This window comes from Podarcis gaigeae (assembly GCF_964106915.1).
Source record: "Podarcis gaigeae genome assembly, chromosome: 3".
In the NCBI taxonomy this organism is placed as follows: domain Eukaryota; kingdom Metazoa; phylum Chordata; class Lepidosauria; order Squamata; family Lacertidae; genus Podarcis; species Podarcis gaigeae.
The window spans coordinates 97,325,774-97,352,805 of NC_139680.1; the positions used below are offsets into that span (position 1 = coordinate 97,325,774).

The 27,032-nt window shown below is 44.5% G+C and overlaps 1 protein-coding gene across 3 annotated transcripts; it reads left to right on the top strand.

The window, feature by feature from the left end:
• Window positions 1-1,132: 1,132 nt before the first annotated feature.
• RD3 (RD3 regulator of GUCY2D) lies at window positions 1,133-21,007 on the top strand. 3 transcript variants are annotated; one of them, XM_083733859.1, is made up of 4 exons: window positions 1,133-1,370; window positions 3,186-3,267; window positions 16,289-16,609; window positions 18,109-21,007. In XM_083733859.1, the coding sequence occupies exons 3-4, from the start codon at window positions 16,314-16,316 to the stop codon at window positions 18,404-18,406; spliced, it is 594 nt and encodes a 197-aa protein (XP_083589985.1). In that variant the 5' UTR covers window positions 1,133-1,370; window positions 3,186-3,267; window positions 16,289-16,313; the 3' UTR covers window positions 18,407-21,007. The 3 variants fall into 3 exon arrangements, with proteins under 3 accessions (XP_083589985.1, XP_083589986.1, XP_083589984.1); XM_083733860.1 differs by lacking the exon at window positions 3,186-3,267 and having other exon boundaries at window positions 1,138-1,370; XM_083733858.1 differs by lacking the exons at window positions 1,133-1,370; window positions 3,186-3,267 and adding an exon at window positions 14,829-14,975.
• Window positions 21,008-27,032: the final 6,025 nt, after the last annotated feature.

The following is a 27,032-nucleotide window of genomic DNA, read 5'->3' on the forward strand; positions in this document are numbered from 1 at the left end:
AACAGTTTAAAACAAGCTTCTAAAAAGCAATTAATAATGATATATACACAGTTGTATGGAGAAGCCTTAAAACAGAAAAAAAAACAACACATGGCAAGTGCTGGTCCAGTAAGGATTTGTTTCGAGTACAAATCTATATAAACTATGTGTCTTTTAGTGAGCAGGCTTAAGACTCACATAGTCTTGAATTCGAGTCTATGATCTATCCCTGCCATCAACCCCATTATGTAGCTTCATATTATTTCATACCCTCCAACATTTCTCCAATGAAAATAAGGACGTCCCATTCCATAATGATAAGTTTGCTATTTTTACCCTACACATCTTACCGGGTTGCCCCAGCCACTCTGGGCAGCTTCCAACATATATAAAAACATAATAAAACATTAAACTTTTTTTTTTAATGCCTATACAGGATTGCCTTCAGACGGCTTGGAGGTTGGATAACCCCATACCCTCCAACATTTCTCCAATGAAAATAGGGACATCCTAAGGAAAAGTGAGACATTCTGGGATCAAATCAGAAACTGGGATAGCTTCTGTAAATCTGGAAAACAGGGACACTTGGAAGGTCTGTTATTTATCCACTTCGTTACTGCTCAGCCTGAGTTCCTTCTGTAGGGGGAAAAATGGACAAATACAGATGTGGGTCCTTTTGAGGGCATCTTAATTATAAAGCACACATAAACATACTGACAAGTTTTGTGTTTTTTTTTGCCAATATCACACGTGCCATTCATATGGCTAGAAGTGTGCATGCACACGAAAGCTCATACCTAAAACTAACTTAGTTGGTCTTTAAGGTGCTACTGGAAGGATTTTTTTTATTTTGTTTCATCTTGAGCAGCGTGAGGGATCGCTTTCTTTGCACTCACAGCCCCCACTGGATTTCCCCAGGGCACATTTTTGCTTCACTTGGACGGCCCTCCAGAGCAGAGCGGGCCGGCAGCCTTTGCGATCCCCGCAATGCTTTCCCTCTCCGGGATTGCCCTCCCTGCGTCTCTCGCTCGCCCTCGCTCCGGGCCTACTCGACCAAACTCCTCCCTCCTCCTCCCGCCATAAGGGACAAGCGGCTTAGGGCGGGCGGTCGCTATAGCGACGGCCAATCAGGAGCCCGGCGAGGCGGGGCCTGGCCGGGGAAAGTCGTTGGGCGCGCCCGGATTATGCGGGCAAAAGGAGCCTGAGGCGGGCGCCGTGAGGGAAGACTCTCGCCGGTTCGGGCGCCAGGGGCGGGAGAAGGCGCTTGACAGCGCTGAGGGAAGGTTCCCTCTCGCCCCTCATCTCCTCAGCAGAGGGGCTCTTCGGGTCTTCGTCCTCCGTCGGGTTGGATTCCGGGGTGCTTCCTCTCAGCGCCGTCCGCCAGGCACCAGGTGAGGAAGGGCTGCAGCCCAGGCGCGCCTCCTGAGGGGGAGAGGCGAAAGTTTGGCAAAGCGCGCGCCTCACTTTTGAGGGGGGGGGGGGGGCTTCGGGCGCGTTTGCGTCTGCTCAACCCCATTTCGTCCCTGGTGGGAGGCTCACTTTGCAGTGAGTCCGGCTGGAAGTCGGCGGCGCTTGGCTCTGAGTTGCGATGGAGCCGCTCGGTTCCACAAGTAACGATTGGATGGAGCGCTAACAAACGCATCTGGATTTCTGTAGGCATATAGAGAGGCAGGGGCGTAACCGGGGGTGGGATGGAGGGGTTGCAGCTGCCCCATGCCAAATTAAGTAAATAAATAAAAATGCTTAACTAGTGGAAAGATTTTGACAGGTGTTTTTTTTCCCTGAGCACCCGGGGTCAAAAGAAAGTACAGTGGTACCTCAGGTTACATACACTTCAGATTACAGACTCCGCTAACCCAGAAATAGTGCTTCAGGTTAAGAACTTTGCTTCAGGATGAGAACGCGGCAGCAGCAGGAGGCCCCATTAGCTAAAGTGGTGCTTCAGGTTAAGAACAGTTTCAGGTTAAGTACAGACCTCTGGAACGAATTAAGTTCTTAACCTGAGGTACCACTGTAATTTGAAACAACTGTTGTTGAGACATTCCGAATCTGCTAGACCGAGGATGATTGACAGGTGGGTGTCCTGCCCCCCCCCATAAATCCTGACTACAGTCATGTATAGAGGGTGTTTCTGGCTGCAACTGCCCCCCCCCCCCCGCTTTGAGGCATATAAATGGGTATTGCCTACCAGCTGGGGGAAAATGATGTCTTTTTCCTTACTTTCCCCAACAGGTTGTTTTAAACACTGCTAGAGTTCAACACACCAACCATCTGTTCCAAGGACATATTAATGTCTAGCAATGCGTGTGCGAATATACAGTGGTACCTCGGGTTAAGTACTTAGTTCGTTCTGGAGGTCCGTTCTTACCCTGAAACTGTTCTTAACCTGAAGCACCACTTTAGCTAATGGGGCCTCGCCGGAGCACGATTTCTGTTCTCATCCTGAAGCAAAGTTCTTACCCAAGGTACTATTTCTGGGTTAGCGGAGTCTGTAACCTGAAGTGTATGTAACCCGAGGTACCACTGTACAGGTTATACACCCCATGCCTTGACTCTCTTCTCACCATACCTGAGGGGCAAGTTTGAAAGATGGGGAATTTAGCCGGAAGTAGAGTTTACCTAAAGTTCCTTAATGGGAATTATGGCAAAATTCATGATTCACAGACCAAAGCTCATTATCATCCAACATCCACAATATTGCACCAGTGCTCTCTTAACTTTGATAAGAGCTAGTATTTGGTATTTGAAATAAACATACTGTAGTTTCTTTCTTGAATCGTCAATAAAAAATGGATAAATATATCTTCAGCTTCTATGAAACTAAAATGTGTTTTTTGTTCATTTGGTAGAAAGTGATAAATCTGTAGGTACTGTTAATTCTTGAATTCAGTAACTGCAAATCTAAAATGGGGCTTTTTGATAGGATTTAAATCATGGCTGTTCCCCTGTAAATAGTGCTTAGCTCCAATAGCGTTTTTGTAAAGCTATTTATAGGAATCTCCAAGATCAGCTCATGCTGCCATGAGAATGTTGCAAGGTAGAAATTATTTGTCATGTTGTCAGGAAAAACTGCTCTCTATTACATACTCCAAAATATTATCTGGATTGAAAATCTGTCATTTTTAAAGGAAAATCCAATGGTAAAACAATGCATTGAAACGCTGATGGGACCGTACTGGCTTGATCTGTTTTTTTGTTTTTTTAAGAAAGCTATTTAGTGCAACGACAACCAACATGGTATCTTCCAGATGTTGTTAGACTACAGGTCCCACCATCCCTATTAACAAAGTAAGAACACAAAATACATAATAAAGCAGAAACAAACCAATAACTCCTTCTCCCACAAACACGTTTAAAAGGCCACAGAATGTTAATCAGCCAACGTCTTGGTTATAAAGAAATGTTTTCACCCTGGCACCTAAGAATATATAATGAAGGCGCCAGGTGAGCCTTCTTGGGGAGAGTATTCCACAAACAGGGAGCCACTGCAGAAAAGGCCCCTTCTCTTTTTAATTTTTTTTATAATAAATTTTTATTAGTTTTCAATACAATCATACAATTTTATCCAAATTTTAACTGATTTTAACAGAGTACAAATTTTGGTCTTCCTTCAGCTTCTCTGGTAATCATCCATTTTTACCCTTCTATACGCATTCCTTTAATTGCATTGCCATTTGTCCTCCCTTCCTTTTCTGTTTTCTTTCAACAATACCTCTTAAAATTTTACAGTGCTTCTTGAAACCCCACTAGCGTTGTTAGAAAAGGCCCCTTCTCATGTTGCCACCCTCTGGACCTCTCATGGAGGAGGCATCAAATGATTATTGCAGTGTCTGGATTGGTTCATATGGGGAGAGGCGGTACTTGAGATATAGTGGTCCCGAGCGGTTTAAGGCCTCATAGGTAAAAACAAGCACTTTGAATTGAACCCGGAAACCAATGGGCAGCCAGGGCAGTTGTGCCAGGATTGGTGTAATATCCTCAAACCATCTTGTCCTGGTGAGCAGCCTGGCTGCCGGATTCTGCACCAGCTGAAATTGCCAAGCTGTCTTCAGAGGTGGCCTTGTGTGTAATGTGTTGCAGTAATCTAACCTAGAGGTTACCAGAGCATAGAGGTTGGGTTTCAGGGCCATCATCCTCAGGCAGCATGGCCAATGGTCAGCATTGGTGGGAGCTGTAGTTTTAACAACACCTGGAGGGCCACAGGTTCCCCAGTCCTGGGCTTTCTAGATGGTACTGGAATGGCATGGGTAGTGGCTCGCATGTTTCCATAGGAGCAAATGAATCAGCCCTCTGAAGGATGACATTTGGGAGATGTGATGGTACTGATCCCAGGCATTCATTCTCCACCCCAGGAGGTGATCAGAAGTATTAAAGCTGTCAGCATCATCTTGTGTTTGCTGCTTGCGTGCAGAGAGATACGTGGACAGCCTGTCCTTGAGTATAGTAATTTTTGGATACTTACTTAGTTAAAACTTTTTTATCCTGTTCAGCCAAAGAAAATCTCCCAGAGTAGTTCACAAATATCAGTAATAGGACAGCTCCCACCCTCAGATTTGTAGCCAAAGACATGACACAAAAGGAAAAGGGATTAGGAGAGAAGAAGGAGCAAAAGCAACATTGAGCACTAGTTCTTTGCTTCAGAGTTCTTGTAATCACCAGCTCGAGTAGAAACTTCTAGAAAATTATGACAATCATGTTTATGAGCTGAGCCAGTAGAGAGGCGTTGTACAGGCAACAACTGTTTTGCATGGGGGTTATGTTCCTGACCCCCATGTGTGTAAGCCTATGCTGCCCCCTTTTCCTGCCACTTCTGGGTTGCAGCAGTGCGTGTGCACACTCATCAATTGGTCATTGCCTGCCGTCTCTTCACTCTCTCTTTCTGTGCTATAGTTTGAGGGAATGATTTCTCCATTAGCTATGTATTTAAATAATTTGCATGCATTCAACAATATATATTTCAAAATAACAATAAAAACTATGTTGCATTTTTTTTTAAAAAAAGGACAAAGTGTAGCTTTTTTAAAAGTTTCAGTCTGAGATAAGGAGTTTTACTGGTTTCAAAGCTTCTTTGGACAGGTGTAATTTGTCTAACATATTGATTATGTCCAAGTGCATTGAAAAATCATATCACTTTTCTGCAGTGAATTTGCCACTGCCTTCATACATATTCTTGCATGGTATGATAGTACTGGGGGAGACACAGGATTCCTGGGAAGTAGGCTAGAACCAGCAGGCCTTATCATCCTCTGAAAAGATAGGATGCAAATGAGTTTAACAATAGTTCAGTGGATCTTTTGCTAAGCAACTTGGAAGCTATGCTGTTTAAACAGAGAAGCATGAGTTCTTGTTTAAACCTTTCCCTACCTGACATTTTCCTACTCCATTTTTTTTTACTGTTCCAACTGTTTTTATCCCAATACGTTTCCAGATGTGTGCAAGGATGAGGGTGCAGCTGGAATCTTGAAAGAGGGAAATATAGCCACAGGGAGGGTTCTGGAGAGTAACAAAGCGGATGCAGAAAGGGGATAAATACATATCTATCTATACATAACTACAGCTTTTCCACTCAAAATCACAACCACCAAAGCTGCTTTTCTGAAGCCGAAATAAGTACATTGGATCATTTCCATGTATTGTGTTGTTTGCCCCTTAGCCTAAGGAATTCCAAGTCACTATATATTGTGGCATTGCTGTAGTCCCAGAGGATTTTGGTGTTGGTAGACCATGTGGGTAGTTGATCCGTGGCTCCAAGGGCTATGGAGTGCATTGCTAGAATTCTTCTCAGACCATCATATCCCATGGACTTGGGGGGATAAGCTGATTTAATTTCATTGACTGCAAAGGGATTACATCAGTTTAAACTGGAATACTTTGGCATAAGTGGGTCATGGAAAGGTCTGAAGATAATTCCGAACACTTCTGAGAATGCTTTGCTTCACATTTAAGATCTAATTGATGTGTAGTTAAGCTATCTGGAAAAGGGAATTTTGATTTTGACATGTTGGGCATAAATCATGGGTTGGAACACAAGAAACTGCCTTAGTCAGGCTACTGGTTTATCTAACTCAGTGTTGTCTACACTGTTGGAAAGAGAGTTATTAATGATAAAGTGATTTCCAAATTGTACAAATTGTTATTAGAATGGGAAGTGAAAGAAAAGCAGGTGAAGTCGGTGATTCACTGGGCAAGAGATATAGGCCATAATACTGAAATGGGTGCATGGGAGAAGTTGTGGAATGTAGACCTAAAGTTCACAGCATGTTATACACTGAAAGGAAACTACAGGAAAACGATGTATGGTTGGTATTTAACTCCTAGTAGATTGGCAAAAATGTATAAATCAAAGTAAAACACATGCTGGAAATGTAAAGAAAAAGAAGGTACTTTCTAGAAGAAGAAGAAGAGTTTGGATTTGATATCCCGCCTTTCACTCCCCTTCAGGAGTCTCAAAGCGGCTAACATTCTCCTTTCCCTTCCTCCCCCCCAACAAACACTCTGTGAGGTGAGTGGGGCTGAGAGACTTCAAAGAAGTGTGACTAGCCCAAGGTCATCCAGCAGCTGTATGTGGAGGAGTGGAGACGCGAACCCGGTTCCCCAGATTACGTGACTACCGCTCTTAACCACTACACCACACTGGCTTTCTATCATATGTGGTGATCTTGTAAGAGAATAAAAGCTTTTTGGGAAATGATTTATAACAAATTGAAAAAAATGTTTAAGATAACTTTTAATAAATAAACAGAAGCTTTCCTGCTGAGGATCATAGATACTGAGATACCAAAAGATAAAAATAAAAATAAAAATGTTTATGCATGCTACAACTGCAGTTAGAATAGTTTTTGCCCAGAGTTGGAAAGAAGATGTAGTACCAACCAAGGAAGAGTGGCTAATTAAATTAATGATTATGCCAAAATGGCAAGGTCAACGGGTGTAATAAGAAACCAAGAAGAAGAAGAAAATTATTAAAGATTGGGAGAAATTTGTGGAATGTTTGAAAAACTCATGTATGCAAACAAGCAGTTAAATATATTATTAAGAGAAAATAAAGACTAACTTAATGTAGAAAATGCAGTATGAAAATTAAAACTAAAAAGAAACCACAAAAGGAGGGGAGGGAAGTCAAATATATGTGTATTAGAAATGTATGTGATTTGTGTTTTTGTGATTTGTATGTTTGCAAATATTTGAAAAACTGAAAAATAATTTATTTATTTTTTAATAAATGTGTTCCTACACTGACTGACAGTGGCTTTCCAGGGGAATGGAGATGTCAGGGGTTGAACCTAGGACTTAGAGCAAGCAAAGCAGATGTTATATCACTGAGCTATGGCTCTTATATTAGAACTACTTTAACAATATACTTTATTAAAAGGGCACATAAGTGGAGACTCTTCTTAATTTATGACCAGCATGACAGACAAACCCCTTATAGTTTGCAAAAAGGTAGTGAAGGGTGCCTAACCTTGCTGCTGGGAGGAAGTGGGAAAGTGCTGGATTCGTCATTTCTCATTTATTTCACACAAAGTGCCAATTCCAGATTGCATGTTATCCTGCAGTGTACCTTTGATAGTTCACACCATGCATGGTATCCCAGGTTGGAAATGGGGAGGGTGCCCCCCCCCATAATTTATGGTTCTATGCCAAAAAAGATGAGGTGGTTGTTTTTTAAAAAAAGCTCTAGAACTGCAGAGTCAAAAAGAGCACTGTTATGTCACTCTGTGGTTTCCCAGAAGCACTTTATTGCACAATGCCATGATATTGTGAGCTGAAGTGCATGTTATGAACATCATGCAGTGTGTGCTGCTTGGTGACACTGGTCATAGCATGTTTGAAAAGGCCTTCCAGATGTTGCTGGCCTAAAACTCCCATCACCCCAGACTATTGGCGAACATCTGGACTGCACAACAGTGGCTACTCCTACTGTGGCATCAGTCGTGATGTCATTCTAGCACTTGGTATAGAAAATTACCTCTTCAATGTTGACTGCTTTTTGGAAGTGGTTGCAATGGTGGTAAACTCTCCAAGCTAGTTGCCAAAATGATGTGATATAGGAGGTCTTTGCATTATAGCTGTGCTGATGCTATCCCACGGAAGCTGTTGTCAGCAATCTGAGCATGATGATTTGCTGTGCTGAGAATGAGCTCCTGTTTGGTTGTTCTTGACGAAAAGATACCGGTAACACGTGCTGTTTCCCAAGCAGAAGTTGGTCCAGTAGAAAAGATCACCTCCTTAATAACGTTATTAAGTGGAGTGCAGTGGAGACATGCTCTGTGTGAAGAGGTCTTACCTGTTCAGCTCTTACAAGCAATTTTAAAAAATGGTTGCAACAATGTTCACTGTGTATGTTAAGTCAGGTACTTCAAAGTCAGCTACTGTTTGAGATCAAAAATTTGATGTTAAAACCATGCTTCTGATAAAAAGGAGCTGCATACCCTGGGATTTGCTTAATATGTATCTCCTCATGAGTATTATCATTAAATAGTTCTGAAAAAAACCAAGTAACTCTCATTATAAAGAAGCCTGGACAAGTGGTGTACACAGTAGTCAAAATACAATATGATATTTTCCACTAACAGTAGAGATACAAATGACACCCCCCCCCAAAAAAAAAAAGAACAGAAGGATTTGAGAGCTAAATTTGGATCCTTGACTCACCACTTTGTAACTATGGATTCCAATTAGAATAAGTGAGGATTACAACTGGATGAGTCAATAGTGTATCTTTAGGTTTAACTCCATAATCCCTGGTACTGGAAGCATCACCCCAGATCCTTCAGATTATATCAAAACAGCATTTTGTGATGCAATTAATCTTAACATCTGTTAGTCTTCTTGACTGTCTTTGGATTTCTGCTACAGCAAAAGAATTGTGAAGTCAGTTTTGGGAAGGGCTATAGCTGAATGGGCAGTGCAGACTCTTTGCATGCATAAGGTTTCAGGTTAAATCCTTAGCAACCTCGGGTAGGGCTGGGAAGGACTCTTGTCTGAAACACACACAAGTGTTGGAGACTCTTGCCTGGAACACTGAAAAGCAGATACCGGTAGTTTAGAACTAGACTTGGGCAGCTTCCTTTGCTCCTAGCTTTTCCTTTAACCACTCTCCTGTTATATCTTAGCATGTTTCAAGTGTTTAAATCATGCCATATACTTTATCTCAGTAATCGACAATAGTTCTGTGTGGTATATCGGTAATATTATCTCCTTATTGTAGGTGGGGGAATGGGAACTGAGAGAATTGTGGCATCTTGTGAGTTAATTGCTGAGATGAGATATAAAATTGTGAGTTTCTGACTTGAAATTTTTCTTTCTATGTAGCACAAGCTTGTACATATATGTATCTGTTTTTGGCGATTCCAGTCAGCTTGCACTTAAAGGAAACATTGGTTTATAATTATTTTGGCTGTTGCTGACACCACAGGTACACTGTATATAATAAGAGCACTTTGGCTATTTTTCATTGTAAAAAATACCTTTGGAGAGTGGTGGGGAATTTTTAATAGAAAAGTGGTAGGGAGGAGAATGGTTTAAATTTTTACCTTCCCATAACTTCCCAGCTCCAAATCTACCTCCCAAAGATACTTTTTACAGGGAAAAGTGGGTTTGGGCTTTTGTTGCATCAGACAAATGAAGATTTTTAATGAACACAGTGAAAATACCTTCACTTGCGTAGTAGTAGAAGCTGATTAAGTGTGTGGAGAATCTGCAAGACTGCCTTCTCTCAAGATTTTGAAGAATCAGCTCAGCTACTATTGAAAGACAGCTAACACCTGTGGGCGTGCCAAGTGGTCATCGGTATAATGCATCGTAACTCGAAGTAACACTTTGGTTCTACTGTGTGGCATATTGAAATCCACCCTTTTCATATTAAGGCGAGCCTTTAATAAATACTGCACATGAACTTAAACAAAATTAGATGTTTTTAGTAAGATGTCTATGAGAGGTTGGCATAAACATAACTCTTGAGTTTGGGCAGATGTCTGTGTTTTGCTTTAATAAGCATGCAGTGTGCTGAATTTTATCACAAACATTTAGAAACAAAAAGAAAAACACTCCCTTTTCAAAGGTATTGGGCAAAAAGATTTCTTATCACTATTTCTATTCTCAGCTTCTGTTTATTTTTACTGGTATTACCCTCTCCTGAATCCACAGCTAGGGCATCACTTTATTGGATTACAGCGAATGTCAGTTTGCATCAGCTGAAGGCTGCTTCTGGTGTTGCATTTTAAATGTATACATTACACTGGGGAAACCTGGGCTTGTCACTGAGTCATCTGGGCTCCCTGACAAGTTCACAGGAATGATTTGCATGTTTGCAAATCTTTTTGTAATGTGTAGGCTTTCTTGAAGATTTTCCTAGAAAAATTTCTACTGTCATAAATCCTTTGGGATCTGACCTAGCATGCTTTGCTTAACCTTTATATTTGGAAAACAAAACAAAGAAGTATGTTATGTTAATTCTTATGTTTTGCAAAAATATCTCAACTGTTTCAGAGAGCCAAAAGTAGTTTATTTGATACTTGGTTTGAGTGGGGAGATCAGTAATACATGCTTCCTGTGGCCTAAATGCTAAACCTAGTGCCCTCCAGATGTTTTCAACTCCCAACTCCATTGGTCACATGATCCAAAACGTCTAGAGAGGACCAGGCTAAAGAACGAAAGCTGCTATATTCAAACAAATCCCATGTTTCACTTAGAAATGATGATTACGCTGTGGGCATAAATATATTTGCTTCCTTGGGGACAACCACAACTTTTGACTGGTATTTTGCCAACTGAAGTTGCCTCAATTTGACTGGTATTCATTAAGTTCCTAATTAACTTTATGAAACAAATGCATTTCTAAATTGAAACATTTCTGTGGGGGGGGGATTTAACAATGGAAAGCTTGCCACCTCACATCACTGTGTGCTTTTTAAAGGCTATTTTAAACCCACTTTTCAATCATGTTATTTCATTATTCACACTTTTTTACATTCTCTAAAAAGCACCAACCTAAAACCATCAACACACACCAAGTAGTCTTAGGGCTACTACTTCAGAAGTGAACATGCACAAACTTCTGCCCTGTAACATAAATTCTCTGGCCCCTGGCTCTCCATTGTGTGTTTCTGCTGCCTCCAGAGCGGTAAGGAAGAAAAAGCCTGCAACCCCATGTATTTTACCATGTGCTTATTACATGGCAGGAAGTTTACACTTGTACCTACTTCTGTTCTTAATGTACCTACTGTGAAATGCCTCCTCTGACATGTATGTTGCTGACCACTTTGGGAAACTGCTGAACACATATCTGTTGTCAGTAGTGTCGTGGACTCAGTTGCAGTGGAAGTGGATTTATGGAATTGTAGCTGAGAGAAAAGCAGCAAGGAAGAAGACTGGGAAAAGGAGGGTGAATCTCCCCTCTGCCTTGTTCCCACCTAGCTGCAACTTTGTAGTGGGGAAGCGGAGCCTGAGTCTTCTTTATATCATGTGTAGTTTGTTTAACAAAGTGCAGTTCCTGACCTGGGTCTGCTTGAGATGGGTGTGCTTAAATAGCAATCAGAAAGAGCACCAAGGATTGTGCCATGTTGGTTCCTCATCCTTCAAAACATGTCCTTTTGCACTGCCATGTATCCCACACCACCCACTTAAAGCTATTGTCCTTGCTCTGGTTGTGGACATTGAATATCTCTTATGTGTGACAGTTCTTTCAAGAACCAGCACCTTTTTTAACAAAGGAATGTCTGGAATGGCATTTACCGTAAGTGTGTTTAAAATTGTCTAAGAAAAGCCTTGGACGATGACTCAGCTATAGAAATTGCAGCACAATGAATGGGTGTTATGCAATTCTCGGTGTTTATGATGGCATCCAAATCTGCTTTTATAACATAATAAATGGGGACCCACAACAAAACGTTGCAGTGAATCACAAAGCCTTTAATATTAGTGCTCTTCTTCAGGTCTCTAAGCTGTCTGGAGCTTTAGTGCAGTTTGGAACTTGAAGAATGTAGAAAAAGATACATTAGAGGGGATCATGATGAGGGTAATGGGTCTTTACAGTGTTTGAGTAATCTGCCCTTTCTCTGGAAGTCCACTGAGCAGGGAGGGGGTGGGATGAGAGAAGGAAGTGTCTGAAAGAGATGAAGAGGGATGGCTCCTCCACATCCGCCAAAACCACAACAGAAAAGAGGGTTGCTGCGTAACTTTGAGGCCAACTCCTAACATGAAATAAGCTGCTGAGGCTCTCAAAGAGGAAATGCTCTGGGCTTTTTGACATAAGTACACCAACCGACCAGTGCAGTCCATTGATATTATGGTTTTTGAGAGTACTGTGTGTCTGGAGACTTCTGTAGATAGGACTTCCAGACAGCTGTAAGCTTTAAGCCTCCCCTGTAGAAATTAACCCCTGTTTACTGGATTAGAAGTTGTGAGTTCTAACATATTATGTTATTAAAAGAGCATACAAGTGTGATTTTTGACACCATCTCTGTCATAGCTGTCAACTTACAGATTTGAAAATAAGGGACCAGCAGCCTTGAAAATAAGGGACCAGCAGCCAAAATAAGGGACCTGCAGCCTCACCTGTTCCAGGCACTCCAGTCTTCCTGTCCTCCTGCAGTCTGGTCAAACTCATGCTGGTAGCTTCGAGAGCACCGTCCAACCAACTTTGTAACCAGAGGTTTAACTGAATAGAATCTGAATCACATGCACCACAAGGCCTATGCAGCCTCAACTTAAGATGGCTCCCCGGCCTGGCTTTGCACTGGAAAGTTTGCAGCAGCACGTGCAACAAAATGGCGTCCAGCATTCAAAAAACCCCTCAGCTTGCATTAACTAGACAAACACAAGGCATGCAAGCTCCACCCCCAGTCGTTCTTAGACTTCTTATTGGGTGAGCAACACAGCCAAGCAACATAGTTGGAGCCTCCCTCCTCCCTGGCCGGCAGGGAACGAGGGAGAGGTGCTGCTTCCTTTGAAATTTAAGGGACATCATTTAAGGGACATCCACCAATAAGGGACAGCAGCGGGACATGGCGCTGGAATAAGGGACTGTCCCTTCAAATAAGGGACACTTGACAGCTATGATCTCTGTGGGCACAATTGCCAGAAAAGTTAAGCAGTGGCTAAGTCTACAGTACTATACCTAGTTATTGCATATGAGGTAGTCCTATTGAACTTTGTGTGTTTTGCTTCTTAGCAGATATGCATGGGATTTTGCTGTAAATCCCAAAGCAAAGGAAAAATGCTTAGGTCATGGCAACTAACTCAAGCCCAGGAAAGCCATGGTTGCATTTAGTGTATTGCTTTGAATGATTGAAAAAAGTTCATTATTATTACAGCACCAAGTTGAAAACTGTAAGAAGTTTTTTAATATAAAAACTGGTTATAAAACATTTTGAATCTAATAAATTGCTTAGATGAAAATGTATTTTCCATCATAGCTTTGGAAACTGTCCTGTAAGCTCTCATTTGTGTTTGTTATTTAGTCCTTACTTACAGAAAAGCCACTGTGTGTAATCTGATGATTAGCCCCACAGTGAATTTTATATTAAAAACACTAGCAGAGCAGCTCTCATGAAATTTGTGGCATCCCCCATGAGAGCAAGAGAATGGAAATGGGACCAGCTCACTAACTTCACTGTGATGAGTTTCCTGGAACTGAAAGGAGCAGAAAAAGGAAGCGGGGACTTTATATTGACACAATTCATCTCTGGTCTATTACTGCTGCCTGTAACTGTTTACAGGGCTCTTGGACTTTAATTGCTTCCTTGGAAAGCAGAGGCAAAACCTGCCTTACATATATCATCTTAACTGAGTATCCAGTCAGTGAAGTTGGCTCTTGAACTGCAGCTCCAATCTGTTGTCTTTTATACTCCAATCTGACATCATCAGCATCATTGACCTAACCTGAATTCAGACAAGGTGGAGGTACTATGTGTTGCAGGATCTCAAACTTGGGAAGTTGGTAGAAGCCAATTTTGGACAGGGTTGTTCTCCCTTGGAAGGAACAGGTGTATAGCTTGAGAGTACTCCTTGACTCCACTATGCCCTAGTGGCTAGGAGTGCCTATTTCCAGCTCTGGCTAGTTTGCCAGATATAGTCATTCCTATACAAGGAAAGCTTGGCCACAGGGAGCTGGTAACTTCCATGTTGGACTATTGCAGCATGCTCTGTATGGGGTTGTTACTGAAGACAAGAAGCTGCAATTAATGCAGAATGCAACAGCGAGGCTTCTGGTTGATGTGTCTGACTGAACGTGCATTACGCCAGTCTCGAAAGATTTGCATTTGTTACCAGTTAACTACAGAGCCCAATTTAAGGTATTAACACTGAAATATAAAGTCCCAAATGACTTGGGTCTCAAGTAACTGGTGCTTGCAAGTGCTCCAATGTCATGCCAGCTCCATTGTCTCTTTTAGCTTTTGGATTAAAAGCTGCTTCTAGTCTTTTAAAGTCTTAAATGGCTTAGGACCAGGTTATAGTCGAGGCTGCTTGCTATGATATGAGCCTGTCTAGGTACTGAGATAAATGTTGGAGGCTTTGCTCTCAGGCCTGTTTTGGGAACCTTCTCTGTCATGATGCCTTGACCCAGAAATACCACCCCAGCTGAAATTTTGTGGGCTTCCTCTTGTTGTATTTTGTGCCAGATTTTAAAATTTCATTGGGGTTTGTTCTGACATCTGGTTTTATAGCTGCTAGTTTGAATATATAACATTTTTTACTCTTGGGTTCCAGTGGCATTTAATTTCACTTTGTTTTAAAGTGTTCACATTTTGCTATTGCTTTTAGAAATTGTTTGCCTGCATTTTTATTGATGATGATGATGATGATGTCTAAATTCAATCAGGAATAAAATGCTTGTTCCACATGGCAACCTTGTATCAGGATGATTATGTATTGAGATTAACCAGGAGGATTTTCACATGACCTTTTATTCAGCTGCTGATTGTCGAGGCTTTCTCTGGCTCCCATAACAGAACTGAATGTATCCTGTCGGATATCAGATGGAAAATAATAGGGTTTTTTCCACCACCCCTGTAGCCCTCTGTCTCCCAGCAGATACTCCCAAAGGTCTATACATTTCTTTTATTTAGATCGCTGGCATAATTGTTACCATATTCATTTCCTATGTTTTCTCACACTGAAGGACCACTTATCACTTGCTGTTTGGGGAGTGTCTGGCTGTTGTGGGTCCTAAGATCCTCTTCTTATGCTGCCTGAAAGGCAGAGGGAAGAGGGTTGGGAAAAAATGCACTTCCTGCAAAAGGGGCTTCTGTTTTGGTGACACCCCCCTTTTTTTGAGGGGACACTGTTTGGCTCCTTCAGCTTCAGTGCAACAATATTAGGCTCCTTCAATGGCCATTTGAAAGGAAAACACTGCAGCAGCCACATGTGACCTTCCCCTTCTCAGGGATGGACTTTGGTGATCTTTATCTGAGCAAAGCAAAAATTCCCCCCCCCCAAAATGAATCTTCTTAATTATGGATCTTGTCACCCTCTGTGGGGGAACCGCCCGCACCACCCTAAATCCAGCAGGGGAAGAGTTCTGATTTCACATATTTTTTTATTTAGTATTTTATGCTGTTGCTGTTTTGGGGAAGGTTTGTACTCGCCAAAATGTCACATTTCACTGCCAAAAAGTAAGGACCCCCAAGGTGGGAGTGCTATCATGGTAGAGCCCATGCTTTGCATGGCTCCTGGTTCCAAGCCCTGCTTGGAAAGACCCAGGATTGAAAGACTCTGATCTAAAATCCTTAAGAACCGTTAGCAGCCTTCCCCAGCCTGGTCAGATGTTCTGGATTACAACTCACATCAGCCCCAGCCAGCATGGGATTTGTAGTCAAAAACATCTGTTAGGGAAAACATCTGGGAGGGACTAGGTTGAGGAAGGTTAGTGAGGACAATACTGAGTTGCCTTTGGTCTAACTCTGGATAAGGCAGTTATACTATGTTGCAGTTACCGGCATGGTGAAGAGCCACACCCTTCATTTTCACATCATTCCCTCTTACTAGAATAAAGTTTTTCCATGTTCTTGGTAGAAACAGCTGAGCAAAAAGCCCCCAAAACAAAAAATTTTGGTCACAAATGTTTGTATGCTTCATGTCAGAGAAGCATACCTTGTCGGGTGGTGTAGCAATAAAACTAATGGCTATGTGCTAAGTAGGGTGCAGTGTGTTTTCAAATGGGATGGTGGACCAATTTGATAGTGTTGACATTCCTGCATTGCAGGGGGTTGGACTAGATGACCCTTGGGGTCCCTTCCAACTTTACAGTTCTATGATTCTATGGCAAAAATGAATGTGTATCATCTTTCTTTTTGCCCTTTTACAGGGTGAGGGGCCAGAGCGAGAGCGACATGTCGCTGTCTTCCTGGTTCGGGTGGAATGAACCCCCCAGTCGCATTTCTCAGAGGAGCCCAACAGAAATGGTGATGGAAACTCTTATGATGGAACTCAGCTGGCAGATCAAGGAAGCTGAGAAGCAGCATCGGGAACGAGAGAACGAGTACCGCAAGATAAAGACGGGTGTTGACTATGGGTGGCTAGTTAGCTACCCCAAGCACAGCTACGATATCAGTCCAGGGGAGCGTCTGCAGCTGGAAGACATGTGCTCCAAAATACATCCCTCCTACTGTGGGCCCGTCATTATTAGGTATGCTGAAGTCTTATGTCAACCTTCTCTGGCTGCGGCTGCATGCTCACCAACAGAAATGGAAAATATACTGGTTTTCCCACCTTCCACAGTTTGTAAAGTTTCTCAGAAGCATCATAATGCTGTTGCTGTGGGTTAAGAGACTGAAGATCTCAGTTAAGTGGTGCTTGAAAGGGAGTGTCTTGAGCTTTGCTGAAAATACTGGTTCTCATTTTCTCTTAAAATCCAGTTTCACATCCTTATGGCTATGCAGATGAAACTCAAAGTGTACTGGCAATACTTGGTGAAAGATAGCATAGACACTTGCTTTGTTTGAGTAACTGAACTGGAATAAATAAGGGAGAATACCAGTAATCTGTCTTTTACAAACATGGGCAAACAGTACAGAAGCAGTGCAAATGACCTAACATTCATTACTGTATTTTTCGCTCTATAGGACGCACTTTTCCCCCTTCAAAAATGAAGGGGAAATGTGTGTGCGTCCTATGGAGCGAAGACGCCATAGCCCCGCGACCCTCTCCCGGCTGGAGAGGTGACGCGCGGCTATGGCAGGAGCCTCTATAGCCGCGTGTCACCTCTCCAGCCGGAAGAGCGCTGGCAGCAGCCTCTCCACTGCGCCTTTTCGCTGCTCCCTGACCTGCTCTTTGGGGCTGGCGGTGGGCTTCCCCCTGCCAGCCCCAAGGAGCAGGTCGAAAGGAACCTGAAGCCTGGAGAGAGAGAGGGGTCGGTGCACACCGACCCCTCTCGCTCTCCAGGCTTCCAAGGTAGCCGCCTGAACGGCACCTTGTTTTAGAGCGGGAAAACAAGAGGGGGAAAATTCTCCCCCTCTCTGCGCAGCGCCTCCTGCCGCTTCGCTGAAGGGGCGCTGGGCAGAGAGGGGGAGAATTTTTTTTTTCTTGTTCTCCACCCTCTAAAACAAGGTGCGTCCTATTGTCTGGTGCGTCCTATGGTGCGAAAAATACGGTATGTTTGTGTGAATGCAGCATGCAGCCTGGGTGTCTTGCGCTATTTTGAGAGCCTTCATGTGAATAACTTGAAAGAAGTGCATAATAAATCTTTTCTAAAATCTGTATTAGGAATATAGCTTTTATTAGGCTATCTTGCAAGCTCTCCAGAAATTTGTATCAGATGGTAACCAAAGCAAGGTGGAGCAAACAATAAAATAAAATAAAAAATTGGTGGTAAAGTCATCAATTTCTGTAATGGATGTAGTAAATCCTTTAGAGGTGATTCTAGTTCTTCATCTCTCCTGCAAAAACATGCATCTACCATACTTGTTCATCTGAATACTTCATTATTTAAATGGCAAAAATTTGATTGGATTAATAGCTCTCTATTATCCATTTGATGAATCGAATAAATTCCGATTTTGGAAAAGGGATCTTATTCTTAAGGGGATTTTTGTTGTTGTAACTATAGATTAAAAGAGCAAATATTTGTGCCTTAGGATTTATACCCCAGGTTATGAATTAGTTTTTTGGCTTCTTTCCTCTCCATAGATTTCGGCAGCTTGTTTCTGAATACGAACCAGAGGTCTCTGAAGTTTCTCGGCTTTTTCGTTCTGTTCTCCAAGAAGCCATGGAGAAGAGCAAAGAGGAAGAAGAGGCAAAGAAGCTTGCAAGGCAATGGAACACAAAGCACAAAACCAGCCTCTCTCTCATGACATTCAAGTCCCGGGCCAGGATTCTGCCCTTCAGTAGTGACATCAAGACCATTTCGGAAGATGTTGAGAGGGGCACTGATCCAGCCAGAAGGGCATGGAGCATGCCTGAATTCAGGAGCACCAAGGACTACTGACTCTATTTATAACACTCAGATTTTGGGAACAGACCATCTTATTTATGTATTTACTTATTTATTCATTTTTGTGTGACTTTTTCCTATGTCCTGTTGTCCCTTCTTTTTGTGTTCTGTGGAGAGTTCACATTGATTGCTTCTTAGGCTTCTTTTAACCCATGTATCTGTGTGTTCCTGTTTTCATATGGACTGGTCTCTTAATATAAACAGCCAGCTTGGTGCACCATGGGATGTGTGACAAACGCCAAACCACTCAACCTATTTTGCTTTAAACCGAAAAGGAAGCCCAGAAAGTAGTTGTGAGAATCAGCCCTGTGTTTCTGCTTTACCCTCTTTTATAAACATCTCTCTCTTTCTTTTTCTCTCCTGATGCCCACAGTACTGCAACTGGTATACATACTCTCTGGACCACACGCCATATCAACCCCAGCCAAACAAACAGGGTCCACAAACACAATTGCCATGCAGCAGGTAGTCAGCACAAAATAGGATAGAAGGGGATTTCTGACAAAAACTGGAGTGGAAATGGCTGGTGTTCACTTATTTGTCCCTTGTCTGGAAGAAAAAGCAGTCCAGTGAATATGATTAGTATTTACTATTGCTATTGCTTTTGTCTCACAAATGTAATTGATTACCCCATGTCCCCAATTTGTATTGTGCTTCTTTTACATTGGAATGAATGGGGTGGAATTATGTAATGAGAACATAATTTACGTCCTTATGTAAGTAAGTCCTTCTGCCACAATGGACAGCAAGACAAAGTAACATAGCTTTTGGTGGAATATGAATTGCAGTGGAATGGGAAGCTAAGCCGACTGGCTATGATGGGCTACCAAGACCAGCCAATATCAAGGTGATCCCTAAGCATGTTATTACTCTTTTGGAGCGCTGTCCTCCTCAGAAAGCTGTCATTGCACAATCCTAACCAGGCATATGCCCCATCTTATAACTGGCTACTTCTGTGTAGACATGAAAAATGGGTCCTATTCTTGGGGGGGGGGGGGGGAATTAAGATAACCATGCAGACACTTCAGTGCTGTTGATCATGAGGCTGCACTATGGAGGGCTTGTGCAAGTGCCTCTGTTTCTTGTTGCCGGTAGCTCTTTAAAGCCAGAAAGAGCTACTGGCTGTTATGCTAGAAGGAGAAGCTCTTTGATGTGCTGTTTCCATGGTGCAGCTCCAAAGCAGCTGCTGTCACATTTCAAATCAGAATTGGAAATGTATTTGAGCTTGTGCAGGAGAACTTTTCAGCTGGGTGGTGTTTTTCTTCTCCATGAGAAGGAAATGTGCTTATATTTTCTGAATGTTAGACACTGTTATGCATGAAATATGCCCAGTCTGTCTACCTCTGGATGACAAATTGCAACCCTGGCAAGAAAGGGCTGGAATTATTTGCGAGTAGCTTAAGATAAATCCAGAGGATAACTTTTAAAGATAGGTCCTTAGCTTATAGCAACATATTTGCTTGGGCCTAACTATGTATCTGTACATAAGGCACAATCCAGACAAAATTGAATTCTTTTCAGTTTATTTAGTTTAATGCAGAAATACTTGGAAGCAGGTATAAATTTTCTATTAGTATGGCATGAGCCAGCCAGTCATTCTATCTTGTGTAAATGGTACAATAGGTTAATTGACTAAAGAAGCTGTTTATTTGGTTGTGTTCCACTGGAAACTAAGACTATTGACTCTTGATATCTGAGCTAGCTGGTTTCTGAGTTGTGATTGCTTTCAGGCAACTCTTGTTAACTGAATGGGGTACTTAAAGGTTCAGAGGGCTTTGTGTTTCATACCGTATGCCACTGCCACCTTGACCCATTTATTTTTGCTAAGATAATCCTGCAGTGATTTTGCTAGCTTTTGGGATCTATATCTATCTATCTATCTATCTATCTATCTATCTATCTATCTATCTATCTATCTATCTATCATCTACACACCCACAAACCCACGCACGATGGGACAATGTGGATGCACTGTACTAAAGAATTCACTCTCTCTCATACACACAAACTTTCCCGAAGACACCAGCAAACTGCATTATTTTAATATGAAGCAAACTCAGGGTTTCCAAATGCCAGATCCAGTTTGAGCTGGACCATTTAAACTCAGTAGCAGAGAAAGAGACCCAAAATATTTTGACAATTGTACAACTGCTATGCCACTTTCTACACCTATGAATATTTATTTGTTTATGGAATTTGTATACTGCTTTTCCTATGTGAAAAAGAAACTATGTTTAAAAAAATGCTAATGTAAGGGCTAATGGGATTAGCTCTGTTCCTCCCTGCTTGTGTTCTCCATAGCCCACAAAAGTGCTTAGCACCCTAGGATAGTTGGGGAGATAGTGCCCCAGATGAATTATCTTAGGCTATGGTGATCTATATTTGATAGAGCATTTTTAAAAACTTGTGTGTTCTCATGTGGTATCTGTCCTTTCTACTGTACATGTTTCTCTTTGTCTTAGGGCCTCGTTCATAAGGGAAATTGACAAAAAAGTATAAAAGCCATTTTCTAACATTGCCATTTGACCAACTTTTGTATCAACAAGTGAACAATTGTTTGCTGTGTTAAATTCTGAAATACATTCTTTAATTTTAGCTGCCCCATTGTCCTGTGATTTTTATATCCAGTGTTCTGGTTATTAGGAACTTCAGGATTATTGCTGACATTGTGCAATCTGAGTGCTCCTTAAGATGGCTTTCCCCTAATTTAAATATAATTTCATTTTAGTACAATGTAATGTATTTTCATTTGTGTCAGAATTTCTAAATCTCTACAATGAAGGAATACCCTAGTAGCTTAAGTGCCCAAGACCTGACAGTTACTCTCAGTTTACAGCCTTAAAAATGCATCACCACTGAACCACTGGCTCAGGTCAGATGCAATGCTAAGCCAAACCATGTCTTGGCATGAACAAAGAAATGTGCAGGTTCCCAGAGAAGAATGTGACTGCTCTGCTCATCTCTTGATGTGAGCTAAGAAATAATTTGACTTAGCATTACATCTGAACCAGCCTCATGGTCGATCTTCCCCCAGACAAACCATGAGTGGTAAACCACAGAACTAGAAGAAGAATCATAGAATCATAGAGTTGGAAGAGACCACAAGGGCCATCGAGTCCAACCCCCTGCCAAGCAGAGTTCTGCCAAGAAGAAGAGTTTGGATTTGATATCCCGCTTTATCACTACCTGAAGGAGTCTCAAAGTGGCTAACCTCCTTTCCCTTCCTCGCCCACAACAAACACTCTGTGAGGTGAGTGGGGCTGAGAGACTTCAAAGAAGTGTGACTAGTCCAAGGTCGGGAGCCGACTGAGTGGGCAATGGGGGGGTCCCTGAGCGAGCCGCAGGGGTCCATGGGCCGGTTAAACGACTGCCATGGCTGCTTCTGGTCCATGGGCCTTAGGTTGCCGACCCTTGCACTAAGCCATACCATGCCTTAGTGCAGCAGGAATAATGGGGTGGGGAATGAGGGGGCAAAGCAGGCACAATCTACTTGTTTACACTAAATCATGGTTTGTGTTAGTATTAAGTGTGGAAAGGGTCAGTGGGAGTTATTTCTGAGTGAACGTGCAGAGGGTAGTGGTGTACAGAATGAAAATGTAAAACTGTTGACTGAAAGATCTAACAAATGGTAAAGTTAGGGCTGTGCTTGCACATAATGCTAAGCCAAACCATGACTTACTGTGAACACACAAATGCGCTGGCTCCTGGGGAAGAGATTTACTCCTTGCTGGTTCTTTTAGGTCAGCTGAGCAGTGAATGTAAGGTTTGGCTTAGCACGAAACCCAGGAATGTGGTTAAGCTCTCTCAACCATGACCTCTAGCCAATGTTTGCACAATCTCAGGAAGCCATTGGTGGGCACACCTTGATGTGTAAATTAAGCCAGCAAATGCAATACTATTAAAGACAGTGGGAGGAAGGTTTAGGAAACCACAAGCCCAGATTGGTAAAGAGCAGCATTGAAAGTTATATGGAAATCATTACGTTAAAAATATTAGATATGAAAACATACAGAAGCAGCAAGTGTAACTGAAAAAGAACCAGCATTGCTTCTGCAAAGGTAAGTCTTGCTGACTTCAAGAATTACTGTTATTTTAACACAAAAGAACATCATTGCTATTTTGTTTCCGTGTTTTGATCAGTACTTTCTTGCAAAATCTAGTCCTCATACATGGGTTAAGTAAATCCACATGCAAGGAACCATCATTTAAAAAAGTATTGTCAGGGGTTCAGAAGGAGAGACACAGGAGGGGGAGCAAATGGAGAGTGAGGAGGAGGAGTACGAGGGAGGCGCAGGCAGTGACAGTGGCCAGAGTTATTCCACAAGCCTCTCTAGCGAATCGGAGGACTCACAGAAGGGAGCGCCGGTGGCCAGAGCGAAGGGGGCTCCAGGGGGGAAGCCCCAGGAGGAAGGGGCTAGCGGGGAGTCCCTGAGCTGCAGTTGGAAATCAGGACCAGCTTCTCCACCAGAGCGCAGTGGGGAGGGGGAGTCCCAGGAGTCGGGACCAGTGTCCTCACCACCAGAGGGAGGAGAGGAGTCAGGTTTGGCAACGCCCACATCAGGAAGCGGGGAAACGGTCAGAAGGAAAGTCACCGGCTGGGCGCGCGCGCCAAGTTCAAATGTACAGGAGCGCGGCACAGCAGGGAGCCCAGAAAGGGAGCCAGGTCCTAAAGCCCGCCGGAGGGAGGGGCAAGACTCAGGAGGCTCAGCGTCAGAGGAGTCCAGGAAGGAGGGAACCCCAGAGGGCAGAAAGACCCAGCGAAGGAAAGAGCAGCGTAGGAGGTGGAGCCGGGCTAGAATCTTAAACTGGTGTGGGTGGAGCAGTGAGTCAGAGGGGACTTAGCCGGTCTAGCGTCGAGACGTGGGTCTGCGCGCCCAGAGCTTGGAAATGGAAACTAAACTTTAATAAAGACTTTTGTATATAACATCCACTGGGCGTTGGTCCTCTGTGAGCTGGGACCTAGCGGCAGTCCTGACAGTAAGTCCCCTCTCACCATTTTCCACCAATTTTAAAACCTCGTGGAGTGTGGGAAAGCAGCGAGGGGTGAAGATTGGTGCTTCGCGAGCTCACGAAAACCAGGGAAATGACTACCGAAGAGAAGATAGCGAGTCTGCAAAACGCAGTGACGCAGCTGACTGCAGAAATTGCGGCGTCCAGAAAGAAGGAGCAGGAAGCAGCTGTTACCTGCCAGGATCTGCGAACCAGGTTAGAAGTGCTAACTACACAGAGGCTACCGGCCACCAGACCAGAAGGGATTGGGCTGGGGAACAGAGGAGGGAGCCTTGTGTCTCACTTCAATGGGGACCTGCAGGAGTATCCTAACTTCAGAGCAGATGTACTATATGCACTGCAGCTGCTTGACAAGGACTTTAAAAATGAGGAAGAAAGAGTGGGATTTATTGTTTCGCATTTACGGGGAGAGGCGAAAACGTGGCTGCGCAATCTCTGGAGAGATAAGGATCCAGCCCTCCAAGATGCGTGTTTTTTGTCTGAGATTGATGTGGATATCGCTAGGAAACAGATTCACGGACTAAGACAAGGTAGAGCCACTGTAAGGCAATATCATTCACGTTTTTTCGCATTGGTGAACGCATTGGGGTGGGAGAGAGAATCGCCTGCCGTCAGAGATCTGTTCTGGGAGGGGCTGAACGGAGCTGTGAAAGACGAAATTGCAAGCGGGGAGAGACCCCAAACCACCAAGGACATTGTGGAGAGGGCACTCACCATTGGGGTTAGGCTGGAAGGACGCTCTTGGGACAAAGAGGAAGTGCATTGGGGCCGCACGCCAACGAAAGCACCACCCCCCTTTCCCAAGGAAGCGGCGCGCACTCGATCCATGCCTCCGCTGGGAGGAGGAGAGGAGCTGATGGAGATAGGTGGTGCTAAGGCTCAGTCCACAGCCGGAGCCCTAACGCCGGGAGCAGTCAAAATGAAGCCTCCTAGAGGGACCAGGAAGTGCTACATCTGCGACAGTGCTCAGCACATGGCGAAAGAGTGTCCCCAGCGGTTTCACAAGCACACTGCAGCCGCAGCGACAGTAACAGAAGCAGTTCAGCAGAGTGAATCACAGCAGGAAAACTCCACTGTCTGGCTGGAAATGGAGTCACTGGGGGCCAGCCAGACAAGTCAGTGAAGCAATCCCCAGTAATGTTACAGCCCACAGACCCCCTCCCACCCAAACCAGTAGTGCAGCTCACCGCATCCCTTCAACTTCCCAATGGGCTCACTGTGGAAATCCCCATTACGATTGACTCTGGGAGCAATGCAGATTTTATAGGCATGGACTTCATCCAGCAACATGGCATAGCCCTTCTGCCAGCGACGGTACCTCTGAACGTCGTCACGGTGGACGGCAGGGAGCTACTGGGAGGGCAAGTGCTGCAGCAGACGCCGCCAATGGTGATGCGCATTGGTAATCACCGCGAAGTCATCAGCTTCAACGTCACCCGCCTGTCAGACACACCCATTGTGTTGGGCATGAGTTGGCTGGATAGGCACAGCCCGGCATTAGCTTGGTACCAGCGGCAACTGACCTTCGGCTCCTCCTACTGCGCAGAACACTGCATCCTGGCTGACTTGGACGATGAGGGGCATGAGGATGGACCACAGCTGAACTTGGGCATGTTGCAAGCGGTACCTAACAAGTACAAAGAGTTTTTGGAGGTCTTCTGCGAGAAAGAAGCGGACAAGCTGCCTCCCCACAGACCCTACGACTGCAAGATTGACCTCCTGCCGGGGGCGACGCTCCCGACGGGGAAGCTGTATTCCATGTCTGAGGATGAATTGCAGGAGCTCAGGGAGTTCATAGATCACAACTTGAAGCGGGGATTCATCCGAGAGTCCAAGGCGGTGGGGGGCAGCCCTGTATTCTTTGTAAAGAAGCGGGACACGCCCCAAAAGAGGCTTGTAGTTGATTACCGCGTCTTAAATGCGAAAACCAAGCCCTCAGCCTTCCCCATGCCCAAGATCGATGACCTGCTGGCGACGGTGCGGAAGGGGCGCATCTTTACCAAGTTGGATCTACGCGGAGCGTACAATCTCATACGAGTGAGGGAGGGTGACGAGTGGAAGACGGCCATGTTTACGCCGCTGGGCACCTATGAATATAGAGTTATGCCTTTTGGATTACAAAATGGCTCCCACTGTTTTCAAGCATTCATGCATCATGTCTTGGCGGGTCTTCTCTACAAGAAGTGCGTCTGCTTCCTGGACGACATCCTCATCTTCTCAGAGTCGCCGGAGGCTCACGAGAGAGATGTCAGGGAAGTACTGCAGCGGCTGCGGGAGCACCGGCTTTACGCCAAGCTGGAGAAGTGCCAGTTCGACAAGACGGAGGTGGACTTCCTGGGCTACAAACTGTCCGACAAGGGACTCGCCATGGACAGTACCAAGGTACGGGCAGTGCTGGACTGGAAGAGCCCACGCAATCGAAAGGAAGTCCAGAGGTTTGTCGGCTTTGCCAACTTTTATCGCAAGTTCATCAAAGGTTTCGCCATGCAGATAGCGGCCATCACTGACACCCTCAGTTCCAAGAAGAAGAAGTTCATCTGGACGGAGCAGGCAGAGCAGTCCTATCGGAAGCTCAAGCACCTCTTCGCGTCCGAGGAACACCTGCTACACGTGAACCCCAGCAGGCCCATGAGAGTGGAGACGGACGCGTCAGACAGGGCCGTGGGGGCCGTCCTGTTGCAGCAAGACCACCAGGGGGACTGGAGGCCGTGCGCTTTCTACTCCAGGAAACTCAGCAAGTCGGAGCAGAACTACACCATCTGGGACAGGGAGTTACTGGCCATACATGCAGCCTTCAAGGCGTGGCGGCATTTCCTCGTCGGGGCCAAACACACGGTGCAGGTCCGTACGGACCATAAGAACTTGGAGTACTGGCGCACGGCGAGGTTCCTGAACCAGAGACACATCCGCTGGGCGGAGTTCTTTGCAGATTTCGACTTCAGAATAGAATACATCCCTGGAAACAACAACATCATGGCGGACGCGCTGTCCAGGAAACCGCAGTATCTCGAAGAAGAGGCGCCGGCGGCCAAGCATATTTTCGCACCAAAGGCGTGGGCATGCGCGTCAGCCACGGTGGACCTGGACGCGGTGCGTCGCGCGCTGCAGACGGACTCCTTCGCGCGAGCCAAGATGGAGGAGGTGCGTAGCGGCACGGCGAGGGACGACGACTTCCAAATACGCGACGGTCTGCTCATCCGCAAAGGAGCCCTCTACGTGCCGGGAGACAACCTCCGCGCGAGGGTCCTGCAACAGCTGCACGACGTGCCCAGCGCGGGACACTTCGGCAAGGAGAAGACGGTGGACCTAGTAGCCAGAGACTTTTGGTGGCCCAAGATGAGGGGGGATGTCGCGGAATACGTCAAGAGGTGCGACACCTGCCAAAGGGCCAAACCAGTACACCAGCCGCCGGCGGGCCTGTTGGAACCACTACAGACACCGTTCGAACCGTGGGAGAGGGTGGCCCTGGACTTTGTCACGGATCTGCCCAGCTCGAGAGGCAAGACTCGTGGTAGTAGACTTGTTCACCAAGATGGCCCACTTCATTCCTTGCGCGAAGGTGGCCACAGCCGAGCAGACCGCCAAGCTGTTTATAGACCACGTGTTCAAG

What these genes read in the sequence shown, in the direction of transcription:
- RD3 (XM_083733859.1), top strand. Translation starts at nt 16,314, where the DNA reads ATGTCGCTGTCTTCCTGGTTCGGGTGGAATGAACCCCCCAGTCGCATT. An exon ending in TGTGGGCCCGTCATTATTAG is followed by an intron (nt 16,610 to 18,108) that starts GTATGCTGAAGT and finishes TCCTCTCCATAG; the next exon opens with ATTTCGGCAGCTTGTTTCTG.